Source organism: Betta splendens, chromosome 5 (genome assembly GCF_900634795.4).
Source record: "Betta splendens chromosome 5, fBetSpl5.4, whole genome shotgun sequence".
In the NCBI taxonomy this organism is placed as follows: domain Eukaryota; kingdom Metazoa; phylum Chordata; class Actinopteri; order Anabantiformes; family Osphronemidae; genus Betta; species Betta splendens.
The window spans coordinates 9893840-9914900 of NC_040885.2; the positions used below are offsets into that span (position 1 = coordinate 9893840).

The following is a 21061-nucleotide window of genomic DNA, read 5'->3' on the forward strand; positions in this document are numbered from 1 at the left end:
AGGAAGTGAAAGAGACGAGGAAAAGGAGAGTAAAGACAAAGACGCACTCTCACCAACACAACGATGGTGGGATAGGAACATGATGTAATAGATCAGTTCCACATGCAGGGATTGGGCTCTCACTCGCATTAACACAAATGCTGTAAATGGCCCGCTGCACGCTCCTGTTACAGGACGGGTTCCCGCACAGCAGCTACCGTAGCTCGGCCCCAATCACCCTAACTGCATTTCGCCTTCTAGAAACAGACACGTGCACGTGCACGGCGCCGGCGTGCCCTCCGTGCATCCTGGGCCGTGCAGCTCCGAGGCGTCTAATCGCATCAGACGTTCGAAAGGCCCAGGCCGCCCTCCGCCGAGCAAAGAAGTGCAACGCTGCATTTCTCCCCCTCTTCCTCCCTCCGATGCACGAGTGCTGTGATCAGGTTTCCTGCAGCTGACGCTAACGCACGCACGTTAACATGCAGCGTACAGTGGGACGGCTGCGGGTTGAGTAGGAGACGCCTGGAGAGAATAGGGCCCAACCAATACGTTTGGATGGAGCTCCTCAGGAAGGATGAAGGACAGTGACTGGAAGGAAGGAACCCACATCACGACTGGCCACAGTGTAGTCGACTCACACTGACCAGACACGCATCGCCTGCTGGCTTCCATGTTGTGGTGGACATGAGTCAGCATGAGTGCAACGCCATGCAGTACTGGTTTCTACATAGTGTATGATGCAGCTGTATGTATTAAATGTATTAAATGCCCTGTATGCACTGAGGGAGACTGGCCCAGCTCAGACCCACATCTTAGTAAATGTAGAAACAGAGTGTGGTTCATTCAACTACACACAAGCCAACCGGAAACCTCATTTTCAAATCATTCTAATGTGGCCACTATGATTAAATATACTAACGATAACGTGTGTCATCAAGCACTAATGTTTGTGTACTGAGCTGCAGCTGAAAGACAAGGGCGAGTGCATGACTCCAAACGCCACCGAACGCCGGACGCCAGGAGGACGTCCGACCGAGGACGAGCACGCACGCCTCCCTGCGCTCGCCGCCGAGCCGGCCGCCAATCGATAGATCACAAAAGGCAAATACATTTGATAGTTCCATCCGCCGTGGGAGGGAGCGCTGCTGACGGGGCTTGTTGCTGCTGCACAGGCCGCAGATTCTCTTACACATCACCACACACACACACACACACACACACACACACACACACACACACACACACACACACACACACACGCACACGGACGGAACGAGAGGCCTCCAATTTAAAAGGTCTGAGGACAGGACGCCGGTTGAGTCTCTATATTTCCAGAAGCTGCAGCTGTTACATCGCTCCCACTTTCACCCTTAACACAGACAATGAATCAACATCTCTGAGACCCACCGCTGCCCGAGAACTGCATCCACAGCAACCCTGCAGTGTTGCGGGAGCAACGGCGTGACTCATTCTCACTTGTGCTCTGCTCGGACAGGTGGACTGAGGAACTGTGTACAGCGTGATGCTGCAGGGATGATCTTCAGCGTCCGTGTCGAGGAATAAAAGTGAGGAAAGACGCTGAAACGTCTCAAGGTCGCCCCTGTTATTATAATATCCTTATCTCTGGAATGAATACAGTCACTTGTACTGTACTGAATGAATGTGACCTGAAAGTGAATTTTATATTCCCTATCTTTAATGCACAGATCGTTTATTTGCGCAGTTTCACACAACAAATACGTAAAGCCTTAAAACAACACAACTATAACCAATAACTAACTGGAACTCACTTTCTGGTTCAAATAGAAGGGGTCCAGATCCTCCAGGGGCGTGGACGCCATTCCGTCAGGAATATCGCCGTAGATGAAGGGCAGGCTCTTCCCAGCCTCCAGGTCACTGTTGGGCTTGGGCTCATTCTCGTCAGACGTGTCGCGGTGACTGCTGTCCGACCGGGGCTTGGGCGGCTTCTTGTTCTTCTCTTCATTGATGCGCTTCTCGATGTTAGCGAGAGACTCTGGGGTGAATTTCTTAAAGCTGTCAGGTCCTGGGGGTGCAAGAAGGGGTGCAGCCATGTTTTCATCCTGCAGCTATTTCCTCTTTATTTGTTTTCCATCCAAACTCTGGGGACAAAGAGAGAGGGACACGGGCGGCGCTCGGTCAAGAAAGGGCAACAAACGAGTCATCGTCTCAGTTTTAGTGTTGCTCAAAGCTTGAAAGTTGCTAGAGGAATAAAGCCTGACACATGCAAATGATAGAATTATGACAGAACAGTTGTGCTCTGCATCAGCCAGGACGACTGAAGCACAGAAGCTCTATTTCTTTAAGTGACAGGACACAGGAAAGAGCTTTCATGGACAAGGTGAGAATATTACAGATGTTGAACTTCCCTAAGCAGACATTTCAAATTGCCTTGGAGTAGCAAACCCTTCCATCCAGCTGTTCCTTAATAAAATTAGCCCGAGAAAAGCCACAACATCTGGCTGTTTAACTGCTGCCCTCACAGATGACTTTCACTGCAAACAGACGGTCACTGGGTTTGACAGAGTACAGTTGACGCCCCCCCCCCCTCCAGTTCAGGCAAACATCTGTGCGCAACATCCACGGAAAACGGTGGCAAGGGCACAGACCTGGTTAAAAATCAGAAAGAAGTCAGAAGAAATCCACCAGCTCGGAGACGTCCAACAACACGCTGGCGTCGGGAAAAGGCACCGGCGAGCAGATGATGGATGAAGTCCGACTGAAGTAACCCAACCTCGGCACAACCTCCAAGTCTCCTTCCACGAGCGCTACATCAACCGATCTGGCGTCAAGGTGATTCAAAGCGGGATGCAATACCATGGCCAGCGGTGCACGTGCACGTCACGCACGACGGTGGTCCGAAAACCTGCGGGTGCTGCTTTCCGCTCTTTGCGCCTACAAAGAGTTTCGAGGCCGATTTGCGCAACCAGGCGCGCAGTCGTTGTAATGAAATCCGTAAGTTCAGAAATAAAAAAAAGACGATAAATGACAGGAAAAAGCTACCAAGTCCGGCCTCCGTCGGCTTATTCTCTCTTCCTGCCGCTGGTCGCCTCAGCAGCGTTTATTTAGCCGACTGCTGTGACGCTGCGTCCTCTGCGCGGAGGAGGAAACGCATCCAACTGTGCCTCGTCACCGGGAAGAATCCTTCGCTCCGATCCGTGCGCCGCGATCATCGGCTGGCATCCGACGGAGCGGAGCGGAGCGGACACGGCGGAGACAGGAGGAGGAGGAGGAGGAGGGGGAGGAGGTGAACGGGGGAACTTGCATCGGAGTCACATGGGCCGATAAAGAGCGCGCACGTCCCTCGTTTCCTGCAGTGATGTCTTAATGCTACCTGCCACCGAACATCAAGCCCCCGGAGCCCCTCGCATCTCGCCCGCGTGTACGCAGCATCTCTCGTGCACGAGCTGACTCAATGTCAGGCGGAGTTGTGATGTCCCGGCAGCAAATTCTGATGAGTTATGATCATTCGGCATAACCGGCTTTAAATTATGAAGCGTGTGAGAACAGCTCTTCCCGTCTGCCTCGCGCCACTCTGTGCGTGTATGTACCGGGGCGCGCCGCCGTCCCGTAGAGCCACAGACTGAAATGCTGCAGTGTGTTTTATTGCCGCTACATCCTCCAACTAACTAACTCGCAGTAGGTGAAATTAATGCGCAACCCTCTTCCTGACACCTCGTACCCCGACTCAAGTCCCCACAAGCCCGCGGGGCATCAGCGCGAGCCGCGTTTTAACTTGAGAAAATGAGATTTAGAGCAGAAATAAATAAATAACTAAACTCCTCCGGCCTTGTGGCTACACCACACCCGCAGCCTCCGGATAGCGTCCATGCGTCAGAGATCCACAGCCAAGTGATGCGGGTTCACACAGTAACAGCATGACGGGAACGTGTGTTTGAACTGAGGGGGGGGCGACGTGGTGAAAAGCCCCTCAGAGGACCGACAAACTGAACATACACCTACCTCCCCACGCAGTACGGTCCCTAAAGAGGCTTCAGGGGGGGCACAAAGGTGGCGGGTTTGTGGTAGCAAAACTATCACATGTATAAAATAATGGCAGCGAGAGAAACTGATCCCTCAAACGAATCCGCGAGCGACGCATCGCTCGCGTGCGTGGGGGATTCAGAGCCGCCGCTGTCGCCACTCAGAGAAGTTTGACGCGCTCTCCCGTCCGCTATCCCGTATGCGCATGTAGGCACGGGGAAATGTCATTTCATCCCCCGGCAGTCAGGCCGACACCCCGAATAACCTGCCTTCACCGCGTCGCATCGCGAATCCAACGTTTCCCACTAAAAAAAAAATCCCAGCTCACTTACTGGTGACGGCTCGCATGCATTAGTCCATGTACTGGCACGGAGCCCTCCGCGGCCGCTAGGAAAATATGCTGAGAGGGACCGCTCTGCGGCACTGGGATGCAGTCAGTCGACAAAGTGCGACTGCGATGCTCCCCGTGACAGAACGCATCAGACAAAGCAGAAAACAGGCCGTCTACTTACTTTTTCACACATTAACAGAAATCCAGACAGGTGTCACTGAACAGCGGATGTGGAAAAGAGTCGGGAGTAACTGCGGTTGTCGCCATATTGTTGCTGCTATCTTCCTGCGTGCGGCTGCCCTGCATAATTGATGACTCTCAGCAAATTGTCAGGGAGTGTCGGTAAATGCCTGTAGTTTCAGTAGAGGACGAGAGTGCGCCGCATCGCAAAACACCCTAAGTATAATAATAGGAATGTTTAGGTTTGATTTTTGCTCGGGTTTTCGCAATTTATAAGCTATATTTTCACAATTATAATTATGATGAAGACGTTAAAAGGCAGCATTTTAAGGCAATTTTCACATTGTAATGATAGATTAAGTAAGCTTGAAAAGGTTTGTGACTTCAGAGTAACTTTATATACATAAGTGAAGTTTATTTCTTAAATAAACCAACAAATCAATATATCATTTAGTTTGAGACTGAGTCTATGTGGCTTTGGAGGTACAGAAATATATAAATGTATATTATGTATACACACGTTCTGACTTCACAGAAGACGCTCAGGTGTTATTTATAATATATAACGTTCATTTAAAATATCTCTGAGCTGTGACAGCGGGAGCCTGAAATCTAAGTTGTATGATCATATTCATAACTGTGTATTCTGTGCCGTGTCAGATACTTGTATATATTAAACGTAAATCTTAAAGAGTGAGAAGAAAGATGTTTTGATTTCAAAGGATTTAGCAATCCTTTGAAATCAAAACATCTTTCTTCTCACTGGGGACACAATATTGCTGACAACATAAAATGGCCCCAATAATTTGGAGTTTTTTAAAGCTTTGTATTTCATATAAGGTTTCAGACATATTCTGCACAGTTAATCCTACATCTTTCTGTATGTAATCAACCACCTGTGGCTGGGTAAAGGTCCCCTTCATTATTCACACAAATATCAGCATATGAAGGGGTACAACACTAAGACTATACCAGAACCCTGAGTCCTTGGCTTTAACCTGTCCAAAGCCAGGCTTGGACAATTTCACGTAGATGTTTTGAAAATGATCCAACAATGTCAGCATCTGGTGGACTCTTAACGAACTGCAGCTTAACGTCCACAGGGCATCAAATGTTTGCCAAAGCTACTTTCAGTGTTTCCAGATTTACGATAATTATTGTATTTATACGCTAGTCTAGAGGTCTGTGCGACCTACGACATCGTAGAGCAAATATACCATAGTTTTGAGACTGCCGACCATCATGTTTTGATGTCGTTTTGTCGCCGCTGCTGCGGTGTTCACGTGGTTTCGGACATTACAATGATCAAAAATAAATAGTTTATTTAAAATAACTTAGTGTTATTTCTTCAGATTATATGCACATAGAATAGTTTTGTTCTTAAGTGCACTGTGATTTTTAAAGTCGTTTTAGTATGTATAATAGTTTGGGTCAAAATAGAATAATTTTAAAGCGACAGTACGAAAATCTGAAAAACACTGAACCCACCGTTTCTTGTTACTTATAGTCTTAATTTGTTTTCAGTGAGTTCTGTGGGTTAGTTTATTACAACAGTGATGAAACAAAGCAGGCTGCTTCATACATTAATATAATATGCCTTATCTTAATAACATGGTAACAGAGCATCACTTGGCTCCTTTGTGGTTCTGCTAAATCATCTGTTTTGTGTCATTTTCATACTTCTCTGTCACATGTGACTTCAGAGCAGCCGACTCACCTAGCTACTGAATATGTGAGTGCAGCTGAGTGAGGTGTCTGGTTACAGCTTCACTTCACAGCCTGACGGCTCCATTCTTTTTATCTGACTCCAGTTCAGGAGCTTCTGCCTGTTTCCATCATTGTGTTTGTTTCGAACAATTTACTAACCAAAACAAAAGCCAATCTAACTTCCCTGCAATGTTAATTATATCAAAATAATTTCGACCGTAAACAAAGTTGTGTAGTCAAAAGCAGCTGCTTCTTATTAGTGAGTCAGACTGAAAATGCTCTGCTGGTTTTTGACCATTTCAACCAGTGCAGGACCCTTCATGGGCACTAAACATTGGCTGTTACTGTTCACACTGTGAACCTGAACATTTAGATCCAGAAACAGCAGCATGTGGAGACTCATACTGTAGCTTTATATGAGCTGGGGGCTGAGAGGTGAGATGAATGGACCTCTGCCATGGCCCCACACAGTTTACACTGGCACAGAAACCCTGTGCTGCTGCTCAAGGATCTGTTTCATTAACTAGATCCAGGTCACCGTCCGTAAACTGTGGTTAGTTCATGATGAATATCTGAATATCTGTGTGTGTGATGAGAAAACACTTTGCGACAGTTTTCCCGATGCCAGCGACTCCCTTTGTCATCGCTGTTCTGCCTTTAAAGTCTGCCTGCTGCTTGTTTGTTTTCCTGGATGCTGTTTCGGTCTGGCTGACCTCATGTTCATTGTTGACCTCTCCAGGCCCTCCCTCTGATGTAGAGCTCTGTGCAGATCTGGCTCAGAAGGGTTGGGTTTCCTGCTTTGGCAATGCTTTCAAACACTCACTGGAACTTTTGCTTCAGGCAAGGTTTAAGTTGATGCTGACAAACTGGGACAGGAGATCCTGAATAAACAAACAACGATTATTAAATTCCAGTCCACATTTGACAAACTTAACATCAATAAATGTGTGATTTTGTCTTTTTTGATGTTAATAAATCCTCTTAGAACTCTGCAGACAGTCAAACAGCTCCTGCTTCATCCTCAGGAAGTTCAGTGTGATCTTCAGAAATGCATCTCTGCTGCTCCTCCTCTGCTTTTCATCCTCACCATCCAACACCTCCTCATCCTCCCTCTTACTCTCTAAGCATTCAGGCTTATGTGGACTAAGAACCTTCTAGATCCTCCACAGCTCATTCTTTTTTCTTTAAGTGGGTTTCCTAAAGACAGCCTAATATTAACTTTAGGTGGCCATGCACCATCCTCACATACTGAGTCAGAGCATGTACAGTACATTGTAAACTAAAACCCCCAAAATGCAACAACAAAGGATATAAGCAACGTGTTTGCAAAGTCTTTTAAAAGCAAACAATATGCTGGACTTGCCAAAATGCATATACCTGTGGATAACAGCAAAAACATCCTTTACACCTCCATACATCCCCCAAAACCACTTGACCAGTGTGAAGTAAAAACCGCCTCCTAAGGTCTGTTGCCTTCCCAAGTTGCTCATGACCACAGATGAATGAATGAATGAATGAATGAATGAATGAATGAATGAATGAATGAATGAATTATGAACTAGAGGATCAAATGCTGAGAACCAAAAGAGACGGAGGAGAGGTGGTCGGATCATTAATTAGAACAGGAAGTGAAGTGAGGAAGCGGCTGTGATGTGGGTTTTGGACATGTGGCATGTGAAAGGTGATGTTACTCACCGTATGGCCAAGAATGACCGGTGGTCCGATGAGGTCACCAGCATGTGTGCACTGTCTGCCGCTTGTTACGGACCGAGGAGCCCATTTGCTGGCTGACCAGATCGCTGCTGTAGCTCAGCCAGAGGCCTGTCACACCTGCTTGCTCATCCCATTGGAATCTGTCACATACATATGGGCCTGACAGGAGAGGGAAGACTTGTTTATGGAATGATAAACCTTGAGATGACATCACATGTGTGGCTGCGTAACGTGACCAATCACTTACTATAATCAGCTGGCTGAAGGTGCCGACCAGAGTGTGACGAGTTGTGTGATAAAGAGCACAGTTACCAACACTGAACACCACACATTCAATACCACAGCATATTGAACTAGGCCTTTTCGTTACTGACGCTCATCTTTACCTTCTGATGGCTGCTGGTAATCTTCAATTCCTGTGAATCTTATGAGCTGGAGGACCAGATGAGAACTAAAAGAGATGGAGGAGAGGTAGTCAGCGGAAGGAGCTGCTATGATGCCGTTTTTGGCCATTTAGGATAGGAAATGTCTGCTGTTACTTACATTGGCAGGCTCAAGGATGACCAGTTCTCTAAGACCATGTTAGAACTACAACTACAGTCATGGAATCACAGGCACCCCTGAAGCAGGTCAAGCATAAGAAGCATGTTTTAAGTCCAAGATAAAAGGTGGAGCTGCCATATTCAATGGCGAACTGCCTTAAACATCTGCACAATAACATAATATTAATTTATTCATAGGTTTGCTCATTACATTCTATAACAGCACTCACTGTGACACGTGTGTAAGGAGAAAATCATGCAACATAAACCATTTAAAATGGTTTATTGAAAGACATTTGTAGGCCAGGATTTCCTTTAAAAGGTCTTTAGCTTTTATTTTGAAGAGCAGCACCAGATTGCCGAAATCAACCGAGCACCGTAGATGAACTGAAAGTTGCGGATGAGTTTTGGAACTTGCTAATTTCTGGATTTTGTCATTTCGAAAAAGGCGGACTAATTATTATTAAAATTGATTAATTATATTTTAATAAATTCACGACCAATCCCAATGCTTGTTTTATGGATGCGTAATCGTGTAGTGCACAACAGGCACATTTACTGTACATCATAACGTCTTGTGATGCCTCGTGGGAAGACGCATGAACAGACCAACACACACGACACTGTCTCCCTCTCGTGGAGCTCCGAGGTCATGGGCATTACAATGTATGCACCCAGAAAACCACCAGAATCACAGAAATGTGTGGCAATATCCGTCGGGTTTCTATATTAAATTTGTTCATTATTTATTTCCATTTCTTAAAATTGGCACTTACAACAAAAGTAAACAAATACGTTTTTAATTGTACATATCGTACATTGCATTTTTAAATACTAATACCCTAGTATAGTGATATACTACATAATATCATAAGTATGTACCTGAGCAAAACGTAACCGATGTAACCATGGCAAACGGTTGTAAAGCCAGGATTTCCTTTACAAGCCCGTTAGCTCTTATTTTGAAGAGCAGCGCCGGATTTCCGCTATAAACCCATCGCCGTATATAACCTGAAAGTTGCGGATGAGTTTGGTGGTCGACCTACGGGCGGCGTGCTCCAGAAATGGCTATTCTGATGAGGTTGTGTGCTTTAATTGTTAACGTGTTATGTTTGCCTCTTCATTTGATCTACGCGCTCGGACTCTATAAAATATACAAGCGCATCTTCCCGTCTTACATGTTCCGGATTACTATAGAATACAACAAAATAATGCACGACAAAAAGAAGGAACTGTTTCGCCACCTGTCTGAGTTCAAGTCTGGTGGGCGACTCACGATTTTGGAGGTCGGCTGTGGCTCGGGCGCAAATTTCGAGTTCTACCCTCCCGGCAGCAAAGTGATCTGCACCGACCCGAACCCTCACTTCCAGAAGTACCTGAAGAGATGCATGGAGGAGAACGAGCAGCTGACGTATGAGAGGTTCGTGGTGGCGTCGGGGGAGGACCTGGGCTCCGTGGAGGATGAGTCCGTGGACGCTGTGGTCTGCACCCTGGTGCTGTGCTCTGTCACCAGCATCCCTCAGACTCTGAGAGAGGCCCAGCGGGTGCTGCGTCCAGTAAGTGGAGCCACTGACACGAGCTCTGGCACTTACTTTGCAGTTGCCTTATACCATAAACTCTGTGGATTAATGATCCTCCGGTGGGAACTTTATGACCTTACTATACAAACAAGTGGCGTGGTGTATTTGGTCAAAAGCAACGGAGACATTTGTTTGAGGATGTTTAGATATGTGCAAAAACCATTAATTAATTTAAGGAAGCAGGAGGCAGTCTGATAAACAAGATAAAATGAAGTTTCTTTTAGAAAAAAAGCCAAGCTAATAGTGCTGTTTACAGGAGTTGTTTTAGAATCAAAAGATAAAACTGGCAAATGTTTAGACATTAACTAAGCAGCTAACCACTAATGATATTGTATCTGTTACTGTGTTCCTCCCTTATGTCTGTTATTATTTGTCTATCAAATTTCAAATTATGTGATATGGACCAATAATATAGTAATAAAACAGTAAGTGTGGGAGAAAGATCCACTGATGGAACTGATCACTTGGCTTTGCAGGGTGGGGGCTTCTTTTTCCTGGAGCACGTTGTTGCGGACCCCTCCACTTGGGCCTATTTCTTCCAGCACGTGTTTCAGCCCGTGTGGTACTACTTTGTTGATGGATGTGAAGCCACCCGGGAAACATGGAAGCACGTGGAGGACGCTGGATTCTCTGAGCTTAAACTGAGACACATTGAAACGCCACTTACAGTCATGATGAAACCACACATTATAGGTTATGGTGTAAAATAGATGCCGTGGGGGGAGCCTTGTGGTTTCTCCCTAACTGGTGTATGAATTTGCCAGACACTAAATCATTCTCTCTGATATATAGTCACCAGCAGTAGAATCAACTACACATGATAATTATTTGTTTGTGCTTAAGTTAGTGCTTGCACCTCAGTGGACACGCCACCAATTGTGTCTGTGGTTCCGCAGTACAAAAGCATCATCAATCAATAAATCAGTGTAGCCTGCTTTAGTGAATTGCTGTTGATTTCCGTCCTGATATGTGATTTGTGTGTAGTAATACCAGATTTAACCGACAGCCTGCCAGTGCTGACAAAAATATACCGTAAATGTGATTTTGTCAGTATGTTAGTGGTAGAACAGTACAATCAATGAGAGATCATATACACAGCAAGGTCCAAACTTGATACTTTGGTCACATGTAGCCTACCTAACCGTGTGTGCCAGAGTGTCAGCCCTTTGAAAGTTGCTGGATTAAGGTGCCTTTAACTGACCTTTTTATAAAATGAATGTTTGTGTTGTTACATTTTGCAGATTGCTTAAGATTGACTTTGGCCTTGGACCAATGGAGATAAAAGGCCAACAGATTACAGCAGTGATGATTGAGACAAATTAATGTTGTGCAATCGTTTTTGTTTTTTTTTCATTTTTAAGTTTGTAATCATTATAGAATCTGATTTTAGTTCAAATGAAATACTTTTTTTGCACAATTAATATTATTTGAATTGTATCCAAAAAAGCCCTGAAAATGTTGAAAAGCCTGTCAAAACGTTGCTTCAATAAAGTGCTGCGCTTGTTAAAACATGGCGTCTCCTGATTGTTGATCAAAAGAATTTAAATCAATTAAAAGAAATTTAAAAAATCATCATAATGACAATGTTATATTACGGTTGATAAAATGTTTTAGTTATGTAACATTGCTTTAAAGATCTTAAGTGAACGTTTGTGGAATGGTTCAGTTAACAGTTAGTTAAAATATGACCCTCCAGGAACACTGCCTATTTGTTTCATCTGTGACATTTGTAGAACTTGGGCAGAACGTTACCAAACGTTGTGGGATCGGTGTTTCCTGGCTGGGTCCACGTTAAGATTAACGAGGGGTCAAGTACAGTCTAATAACGCAATGCTCCTCAGTCCTACAGCGCATGATCTCGGGAAGAAGAACCTTTCTGGCAGTTTCAACTTAAAACGTAAGCATAACTCACAGCAGAGCTTATGCATTGAATGTAATCGGGGTTTTGGATAATAAAATGGCTACTGCGTGTATGTGAACTCCCGTCATTCGTCCACAGTGTTTATGACCGACCGCTAACCTTTCCTTCTTTTCCACTGCCAAGCCCACTATCGGCTTTTATTTTGACAACTCGCGCCGGACTTCCGATCCGTCGCTTGCGGGTAACGTAACCGGCTGGTGATGACAGTTGTGGCTGCGAGTGCGACGCACAGGTCAAAGCCTCGAATATGACTTTCCTATTGAGTTTGTGCGCTTCGGTCGTAAACGTGTTATGTCTGCCTCTCCACGTGATCCACGCGCTCGGCCTCTATAACATATACAAACGCCTCTTCCCGTTTTGCATGAACCGCCTTTCTAAAGGCTACAACAAGAAAATGCACGACAAAAAGAAGGAACTGTTTCGCCACCTGTCTGAGTTCAAGTCTGGTGGGCGACTCACGATTTTGGAGGTCGGCTGTGGCACAGGCACGAATTTCGAGTTCTACCCTCCCGGCAGCAAAGTGATCTGCACCGACCCGAACCCTCACTTCCAGAAGTACCTGAAGAGATGCATGGAGGAGAACGAGCAGCTGACGTATGAGAGGTTCGTGGTGGCGTCGGGGGAGGACCTGGGCTCCGTGGAGGATGAGTCCGTGGACGCTGTGGTCTGCACCCTGGTGCTGTGCTCTGTCACCAGCATCCCTCAGACTCTGAGAGAGGCCCAGCGGGTGCTGCGTCCAGTAAGTGGAGCCACTGACACGAGCTTTAGTCCAGCAGACCAGTCTCCAGTATTATTAGCAGCTTTATTGTTACTGCATCAACAACGTGGATTAATGATTCACTAGTGGAAGTCAAACCACCACTGTGCAAACAACACTGGCGTGTTATTTGGTTAAAGGCAAGAGAGACAGAGAAGCTCACAGGGAACCCCCTATGGGGCCAATCACCCCACCTTTGATCATCTAGGGTTTTAAATCAATATGGCACAAAGCTATAATGAGGGTTAGATACAAAGAATGCTCAGGAGACCACGTCCCAGAGGTTAAAATGTTCTCAGGCCTCTGCATTTCTGCTCACGAACACCTTGGCCTGCTCCGTGTAGCTTGATGATGTCACTGATGCTGCACTGGCCTGCGCTGCGTGTGCCCGTGTCGGGGGCGCGTGGGCGACGGGTGACTCTAAACGCGTCTCTGCTTTGCAGGGTGGGGGCTTCTTTTTCTTAGAGCACGTTTCTGCGGACCCCTCCACATGGGCCCACTCCTTCCAGCACGTGTTGCAGCCTCTGTGGTACTACTTCGGTGACGGATGCGAGCTCACGCGGCAGACGTGGCGACACGTGGAGGCGGCCGGCTTCTCCGAGCTCAAGCTGAGGCACATTGAAGCGCCGTTCATGTTCATGATCAGGCCACATATTATGGGTCACGGTGTAAAATAGCTGCTGCGGGGTGGGCCTTGAAGTTTCCCCAGACACCAAGTCACTGTCCTGTCCGACATATAGTCACCAGCAGTAGAATCAGCACTACTTGATAATTATTTGTTTGTGATTCACCACTAATTGTGTTTGTGGCTTCACTGAACAAAGGATCATAAATCAATAACTGCGTGTATGAGCCTGCTGTGATTTCTGTCTTGATACGTGATTTACGTGTAGTAATAACAGATTTACCTGCTGATTTGCTGATTTCAACCAGTGTTTGAACATGCCAGTCACTACAGTACACGTCTGTTATAAAATCACCAGTCAACATTAACTGTACTTTCGTAATGAAAATGTCTTGCTGTCTAGCTTCCCTTTTACCTGATGTTGCCGCTTTGTTTTAATTGAAAATTTAAAAAATAATAAATAAAATGTTAACTTTTTAACGTGTTTTAAATGTGGTGTTTTTGTTGCCGGCACCAGACCGAGGCCACAAGTAATACACAGGCTGGAGAACACTGTGGATCAGATAAGAGGAGACAGCTCTGAACGTCTTGACGCAGCGAGTGCTTGTTTATTACTGAGGAATAATAATAATAATAATAAAATCATTTGCACAAAAGACACAAAAACAACGGCAAATAACCTAAAAGAATGTACACTTGGTTTTACACAAACTACAAAAATATAGATTTCGACAACGTGATAACAGTTTAATGATATAACTCTAGCCACATAATCCATACAATGCCTAATTTGACAGTTGTATCACTTTATTTATCTCTTATATCGGGTTATTTATTCTTAATAATAACATTTTTACTACTACGAACCTGGCGCCACACTTCACCCTGAACCCTCTGTCGCTAAACGCTACAGTGGTGGCTGCTAGCAGCGAGTGCTGTTTATTACTGAGGAGCACGTGCGCCGGGCCCATAGCTTTCCCTATTCCCCTTCTATAATCCACAGCCGGCAACAGCGCCTCCTACTGTCCACACAGCGCTAAGCATGGGATCAGTACCAGCCATTAATTCACGTACTTATGCGTAAAAAAGAAATTATGGGGTGTCTTATATATCTTATACCTTATTATTAAACAAAACTATTTTCAGCCTACTACACTTTCATAAAACTGACCACTAATAGGTTACATTAACCATTACAATACCTGGGCTGTGATGGAAAGATGAACATCCATATTCTAAGGTCCTCGGTCAGAACGACATAGTTGACTGAGAGTTTGCGTTTCCTGTGTGTGTGTTGGACCTTTGAATGCGGCAGCCTCCTCGGCTCATTCTGCGACTCCTGCTTATAAATAGCCTTGACCCCGGATAAGCTCTAAGGAGAGTGATTAACAGCATGGCTGGACGGGTCCGGACGCGATTTAGCGATAAAGGCGCGTAGCACCCAGGACTTGCGTGTGTAGCTTTGCAAAAGCTGGAACAACAGCGAAAGCTGAACATTCTAATCAATAACAACATATATCCTATAAAAGTACCTGCAGTTCTTTGTTGATTTTTGGAGGTGTATTTTAATTTTCATTTTTTATACTTATTGCTTGATTTTGAAGAAGACATTTCTTATCAGATTGCTTGATTAATTAACTAATAGATTAATTTTTCACCAATCACTCATAAATCAGTAGCTGCCGTTCTAGATGGACAGGGAGTCAAATTAAAACGCCAGTCTGACCCTCACAGGGCGCCGCAGTTGTCAATCTCTTCGTTGCAAATTGTTTTGTAGTAAATTAATGGCTCTCGCACGTATGAACACTGCAAACTTTCCATATTCCCTGCAGAACTGCCAAAGCTCTACTCGCTTGCATTGACCGTAAGTAAACCGTACTATTCGTCGGTATCGACTCATTAATAACAGTGAAGCCACGCAGGCCATGAAGCCCTCTTTTCCTGGTAAAGAGTCGCGATGGACTGATTGACCTGCACGCTACGCTGTCTGTGCCACCGTGTGGTAAAAGTGCAGGGCATTAATTGTTTCCCGAGTATTAGGATGTAATCTGTTTATCTCCCGAGGCCGCCCGTGTTGAGATAACCACAGCTGAGTTTAATCACCTCAAAGCAAAATGGACTCTTTTCCCAGGAAGGTTTGCAGGCTGCTGTGCTCGGTGCTGGCTCTGCCTTTGCACGCGATGGAGCGGCTGGGCCTGTGCGGCGCGTACAAACCGTTGTTCCCCTTCCTCGCCTACAACATTACATTTTCGTACAACGATAAAATGCACGACACCAAGAGAGAACTTTTCCGAAACGTGGGCAGACACGCAAGTTTGTGCGGGAGCCTTCACCTGCTGGAGATCGGTTGCGGCAGCGGGGCCAACTTCCAGTTCTACCCGTACGGCTGCACCGTGACCTGCACCGACCCCAACCCGCACTTCGAGAGGTACCTGCGCGTGAACATGGACGCGAACGCGCATCTGAGTTACGAGCAGTTCATCGTTGCCCGCGGAGAAGACATGGCGGTTGTGAAGGACGAGTCCGTGGACGTCGTCGTGGGCACCTTGGTCCTGTGTTCCGTCAGCAGCGTGCGGCAGGTGCTGCGGGAGGTCCGCCGCATTCTCAGAAAGGTGAGTCTACGTATGCTGCCTTCACGGACTGTGGGAATATTCTCTGCTCTTTTACCTCTGTTGTGTTTTGTCTCTCTTAGGGGGGCGCATTCTATTTTTTGGAACATGTTGTCTCAGATCCATCCTCCTGGACATACTTCTTACAATATGTGCTTGAGCCTCTGTGGTACTATCTCGGTGATGGATGCGTGATTACTAGAGAAACATGGAAAGACCTTGAGGCGGCTGGTTTCTCTGAACTTCACTTCAAACACATCGAGGCTCCAGGCGTCACTGTCGTGATCCGACCCCATATCATGGGATATGCTGTTAAATGACTGCAGAGATAAATGAAGTGGGTTTTTTTCTTTCTCTTGTTGTTAAATGTTTATAATATTGGTCCAGTCAATTATTGACAATACTGTCTACACTATTAACACACTACTGATTGTGAAACAGCCAAACAAAAAACAAATTCAGAATATACTATAACCTATAAATAAAAAATATAACAATGTGACCAATTGGCCAACAAAGTAACACAAGAATGTTTTTTATTGACAATGAACAAAAATAGATTAGACACAATAGAGTGAAAATATATTTATTTTCTTATAGAATCAGCAACATTTTATACACTGTTTGTTCTCCTTCCCTTCCAAGATGTACATAATAAATATTACCAGGACACTGTGCTTTTTCCCTGATTGTCTGAAGTAACTGCCAAGAAACACTCGAATAACCACACTCAATGTCACCTTTTCTGTTACCCTTTATATTCCATTGCACAAAAATAAGGAATGACAATTGTAACATCTCATGGAGAAACGGGACTTGCTGGTTCACAAAATAATCAGGAAATCTGTCTGTGTAGTAATTGTACAGTCAAAATTCTGTAGATCCTGTTAGAATATTTTACAAGAAGATCTAACAGCAGCATTTTAAAAACAAGAGAAAAGGAAAAGGGATACATTTTACAAACTGAGGCTGAAATTTAAAGCTGACAATTTCAAATTTCCCAGTATTAAAAATGTACACAACTATAAATGTTATAGCATTAGCATAAAAAACAGCGGGTGAAAAATGGCCTATTTCTTTTATTTCGAGTAAATCTCATTGCCATCACAAGTCACTTTAATATCAAACAAAGTAAAAAAAAGTGGAGGATCTCAGCCTGAAATGAAGTGTTCCCAGAAACCCTGTCATGTCCAAATGGCTGAGTTGTGCCACTGCCACATATTTTCTCATCTCCTCCTTGACTTATATACAACGCATTATCCTGTTTTAACACAATAAAGGTCCTTTAAAGTTTTGAGCTCTTCAATCAAAGTCTTGTTCTGGTTCTCAAGAACAGCTACACGGTTTTCCAGGCATTTAACATATTCCTTTTTTTTTCGTCGACACTCGCGGGCTGCCTCTCTGGAAAAAGGAATGATGTACAGTTAGTTTAACTGAAAAAGTATGTCACTGTTTTTATATACTAAATGCCCAGACATAGTATGTAGTATATCAGTTTAAAATACTAAATGTGAAACATGCATAAATATTCTTATACAAGCTAAATCATGACCTGTGAGAAATGTAATTTGTCCTGTGTTTTAATCTGACATCTACTTAAATCAGATACAACAATTTCTCAAAACATGCATCACTTATTACTTTCTTTTTGTTATTGCAAATATCTAGATGTAGGTATTTTGCATATGACTTTTACAGTCCACAAACCAAAGTAAATTGCTCTTACCTATTTTTCGCCAGTCTGATTTCTCTCTTCATTGTAGGATCATCAGACTTGCCCTGAGACAGACCCACAGGAGAGGTCATAACTACAGTCTGAGGCAGTGAGTTGGATGCAGATGCTGTGCGGATCTGGTACGTTTGCACCTCTCCCCCTGCACCTAAGTGAAAAACAAAAAAGGTGTACAGAATTTGCATGCACTTATTCACAGTTATCATCTTTATCATTAAAGCCCATAACCAGAGATGGTATTTCTTTTTGAGGTAAACATAAGTCACACACTTATGAGCAGCATCAACTTCTAACCAATAAAAACATGCATCTTGCAGATAATTAGTCTGTATTCCACACATCAGTCATTTTCTGACCTCATTAGCAGGTAAATCTGCCCTAACAGGGCAGATTTACCTGCTAATCAGAAAATCCCACGTTTTCCTTACCTTGTACAACAACCTGGTTGCTAGGGACCAGAATCTGCTGGCCATCAGGTGTCTGCGCGTATTGAAGGATGGTTGGGCCTTGCTGGGCACCACCAGAATTCGCCATGGCAACAGCCTGTAGACCCTGAATGCCCTCAGCTCCTGGACTTGCCAGCTGGATTGTGCCATTAGCAGCTATAGTAACTTTAAAATAAACAAGCAAAAACAAAGAAACAAACACACAGGTATTGAGCTAAATTTCATTAGCAATGGGCTATATTTTGTCATTTTGTTCCTGTTCCTGCAAAGTCACTGCACTACCACTAGTCACTTTGGCATAGCATGTTAACATAGAAGTATACAGTAGCAGAATTGAACTATTATAATTGACATTTATAATTATATTTCTATTTTCTAATGTGTGGCAGAATGACACATGACATTTAAACACAATTTCTCTTTTTAAAGCATAATGAAGGGAAGGGATCATACTGTACTGGCCGCTGGTGGTCTGGTAGATCTGGCCGGTGGACATTGTAACACCTCCTGCAGATGTCCCTGTCATTCCTGTGGATGCTGGACTATTATCCTTTCCTTCAGTGTGTGTCACTTCCTCAGATGAAAGCTCATTCAGGATTTTTCTACAGTTAGGAGGGAAAGATTTCATGTCATACTATTCATCGATCAAGATTTTTCATATTAAAATGTCTCTTATTTACCTGTATGAAGGCCGTCTTGCAAGTAGTTCTTTGGTGTTTCTTGTTGTTTGTCCACTGTCTGATGAGTCTTGTGAATCTTCACTATCTGACGCTTGGGACTGGAATGAGAGACGTGAATTAATACGTTTCTATATGTAATTGTAAAAAAAATGACACGGTCAAAATGTTTAAAAGAAAGAGCAAAGATTAAATAAATTGGTTTTACTTGGCACTTGGAAAAAAAGCCTGATTGTCTCACCTGTGCAGCCTGCACCTGAGGGGACTGAATGACTGATGATTGTGCAGACTGGATCACTCCTTGAACCTGAAACTGACCCCCTGGCAGTTGTACAACGGTAACAGAAGGGCTGCCCAAAGACATCTAAAAACACAAAGGCACATTTAGATTTATGAAATGTGGCATACATGTAAATAAAATTGCTCCTTCGGTATAAAAGCAACAGTGCTGTAAAACAGACAGACACTTTATTTGTATTACTAATTGTTTAAAGTGGTACATTCCCAGTTTTAGTCTAAGATTTTTTTATTCTTGGAAAAATATGTCCTTGTAGTAATTCTCTCAATCTCATAATCAGCCTTTGAAGTAGCCTGAACCTAATATGCAACATTAATCTGCTTGAGCACTTGTCTGTCATTAAATAAACCTCTCTATGACAGAATGGACATAACATTGATAAAAACCTTCATAATGCATCATCAGTCCTACTACTTCAGATGTACAGTACACTGTGTCTCAGAGAAGGGAAGCGTCTAAGATCACAATTAGCATGACTAAAATGTAAGCCATGGCATCAAAAGATAAAGACACTAGACACCTCCTTGCTCTTTTTGTGCATGACATTCATACACGTAAATAAACGTTTACTCAGTAGCATTAGTACCACGTGCTTATGGTTTTATGCTGTTTCCATTATGCATTAGTTCCCTTTTGAGAGATCTACGTGAACTGATTGGATGTAGTAGGAGCCTGCCCCATTTCTTTCATAGTAGCTCAAAATAAATCGATATTATAGTTTTACAGTGGCCCCAGCGTAACGCAGCATGTGGCGGGTTACTGTAACTTAGTCCGCTGTGGCCTGAAGCGCTTCATCTACAATAACTAGTGACATAAACTGCCAACCATAAGTGCGGAACAAACCGATCCTACATCGACCATAGCTCCTAAATCCATCTGGCAAACAGGTGATTATCCGTTTAACTGGTTAGTTTTAAGTTACCTAAAACTTGACTTCCTCTTTGCTTCAACCGTCTTAGCCAATGCAACTAACGTTAAAATGGAGTTTCGGAACATAGCTAGGCCCAAAGGTGAACACTGTTTGCAGGGTTCTTTAATAAGGAATACGTTAATATTTACACAGTGACCAACTTTATTACAACCAAGCGCTTGCAGCAACCGTTTTCTATGAGTCACAGCTGCTAGAATGTTCGCCCTCACCGCTGCTAGTTCCCAGCAGCTAACATTCAGTTAAACGGATGTTAACCTCATCAAACCGTCAAAAAGGGCCGTTTAAACGCGACCAGCGGAGCAAGTTTCGCCACTCGGCATCACAGGGTGGATGAGCTTTTGTCTCCGCGAGTAAATATGTGTAACTCTGTCACTGGCACGCAAGTTACCGCGTCAATAGACGTCAGCGATACGGGGAGCCATTAAGCTAACTACACCTTCCCTTTTCGTAAAACGGCGAGGAGTCGACGAAGCAACAGCCGCCATTACCGCCGCAGCGGAGCAGGCAGCCGGAGGCGCGCAAAACTACCGCTCAGCCGGACACAATTTACCTTTTCAAATGCCGCGTAACTGCTGTCGTTCACAGCGCGGAGTTCGTGCAATTCGTGTGAATATTTTGACACAATAAACACCCTGAAAAGTTACTTAGCCGCAACTGCTAACAGCTAAAAATACAAAGATGTCAGCTAAAAAAAAATAGCTGACCACTTTTTTTCCCAAAGGAAATGGGCGGAGCTGCCCAGACGTGTTACGTAATAGCTTCTTCGGCCGTTGTGATTGGTGGAAGTAGAGTCTTCCTAATATTTGTATTATCTGTAATTTTAGTTGATGTCATTTGTGAACTGGTGTATTTTGTGCGACTACATTTATGTGACAACTCAACTCAGATTTAAAATATGTTCACTCAATTCACTCATATAGTTATAAAATAATAAGAATTATTATAAACTACACAACAGTAAGTTAAACAGTGTACAAGTGTAGCTTTTTACCATACAACTGTCATCATTTACAAAATTACCCTTAAATAGT

At 44.2% G+C, this 21061-nt stretch overlaps 5 protein-coding genes and 1 long non-coding RNA gene across 13 annotated transcripts in view; 3 read left to right on the forward strand and 3 right to left on the reverse strand.

Moving 5' to 3' along the window:
* The window catches only part of scn8ab (sodium channel, voltage gated, type VIII, alpha subunit b), a 31219-nt gene extending 26578 nt beyond the window's left edge, over positions 1-4641 (reverse strand). For 6 of the 8 annotated variants that reach the window (XM_029150000.3, XM_029149997.3, XM_055508957.1 and 3 more), the window contains exons 1-2: positions 4494-4641; positions 1770-2099 (exon numbers count right to left, since the gene is read on the reverse strand). In XM_029150000.3, the coding sequence (XP_029005833.1) occupies positions 1770-2051 (282 nt within the window). In that variant the 5' untranslated portion in view covers positions 2052-2099; positions 4494-4641. Of the gene's footprint in view, positions 1-1769; positions 2100-2606; positions 3764-4313; positions 4420-4493 lie in introns of those variants that run through there. The other 2 variants (XM_055508960.1, XM_055508959.1) reach the window with 2 other exon arrangements.
* Positions 4642-5264: 623 nt separating this feature from the next.
* LOC114856004 (uncharacterized) lies at positions 5265-9362 on the reverse strand. The gene is made up of 5 exons (XR_003786009.3): positions 8456-9362; positions 8299-8363; positions 8160-8172; positions 7895-8071; positions 5265-7080 (listed from the first exon to the last, which is right to left on the reverse strand). It is a non-coding gene; the product is annotated as an uncharacterized LOC114856004 (long non-coding RNA).
* A 20-nt stretch (positions 9363-9382) lies between these two features.
* Positions 9383-11547, forward strand: LOC114856003 (putative methyltransferase-like protein 7A). Its single transcript, XM_029151570.3, has 2 exons — positions 9383-10010; positions 10511-11547. The coding sequence occupies exons 1-2, from the start codon at positions 9519-9521 to the stop codon at positions 10742-10744; spliced, it is 726 nt and encodes a 241-aa protein (XP_029007403.1). The 5' UTR covers positions 9383-9518; the 3' UTR covers positions 10745-11547.
* A 532-nt stretch (positions 11548-12079) lies between these two features.
* Positions 12080-13817, forward strand: LOC114856001 (putative methyltransferase-like protein 7A). Its single transcript, XM_029151569.3, has 2 exons — positions 12080-12694; positions 13156-13817. The coding sequence occupies exons 1-2, from the start codon at positions 12203-12205 to the stop codon at positions 13387-13389; spliced, it is 726 nt and encodes a 241-aa protein (XP_029007402.1). The 5' UTR covers positions 12080-12202; the 3' UTR covers positions 13390-13817.
* Positions 13818-15050: 1233 nt separating this feature from the next.
* On the forward strand, positions 15051-16410 carry LOC114855894 (putative methyltransferase-like protein 7A). Its single transcript, XM_029151420.3, has 2 exons — positions 15051-15949; positions 16030-16410. Exons 1-2 carry the CDS (start codon positions 15452-15454, stop codon positions 16264-16266), a joined length of 735 nt encoding a protein of 244 aa, XP_029007253.1. The 5' UTR covers positions 15051-15451; the 3' UTR covers positions 16267-16410.
* A 106-nt stretch (positions 16411-16516) lies between these two features.
* Positions 16517-20763, reverse strand: atf1 (activating transcription factor 1). Its single transcript, XM_029151419.3, has 7 exons — positions 20581-20763; positions 19043-19165; positions 18805-18902; positions 18578-18726; positions 18107-18289; positions 17673-17826; positions 16517-17347 (listed from the first exon to the last, which is right to left on the reverse strand). Exons 2-7 carry the CDS (start codon positions 19163-19165, stop codon positions 17203-17205), a joined length of 852 nt encoding a protein of 283 aa, XP_029007252.1. The 5' UTR covers positions 20581-20763; the 3' UTR covers positions 16517-17202.
* Positions 20764-21061: the final 298 nt, after the last annotated feature.

Excerpts from the sequence above, each read along its gene's own strand:
- LOC114855894 (XM_029151420.3), top strand. The coding sequence starts at position 15,452 with ATGGACTCTTTTCCCAGGAAGGTTTGCAGGCTGCTGTGCTCGGTGCTG. Across the intron at positions 15,950-16,029 it reads TCCGCCGCATTCTCAGAAAG|GGGGGCGCATTCTATTTTTT; the intron begins GTGAGTCTACGT and ends TGTCTCTCTTAG.
- atf1 (XM_029151419.3), bottom strand. The coding sequence starts at position 19,165 with ATGTCTTTGGGCAGCCCTTCTGTTACCGTTGTACAACTGCCAGGGGGT. Across the intron at positions 18,727-18,804 it reads GCAAGACGGCCTTCATACAG|AAAAATCCTGAATGAGCTTT; the intron begins GTAAATAAGAGA and ends TCCTAACTGTAG. Across the intron at positions 17,348-17,672 it reads ATCAGACTGGCGAAAAATAG|AGAGGCAGCCCGCGAGTGTC; the intron begins GTAAGAGCAATT and ends TCCTTTTTCCAG.
- LOC114856003 (XM_029151570.3), top strand. The coding sequence starts at position 9,519 with ATGGCTATTCTGATGAGGTTGTGTGCTTTAATTGTTAACGTGTTATGT. Across the intron at positions 10,011-10,510 it reads CCCAGCGGGTGCTGCGTCCA|GGTGGGGGCTTCTTTTTCCT; the intron begins GTAAGTGGAGCC and ends TTGGCTTTGCAG.
- LOC114856001 (XM_029151569.3), top strand. The coding sequence starts at position 12,203 with ATGACTTTCCTATTGAGTTTGTGCGCTTCGGTCGTAAACGTGTTATGT. Across the intron at positions 12,695-13,155 it reads CCCAGCGGGTGCTGCGTCCA|GGTGGGGGCTTCTTTTTCTT; the intron begins GTAAGTGGAGCC and ends TCTGCTTTGCAG.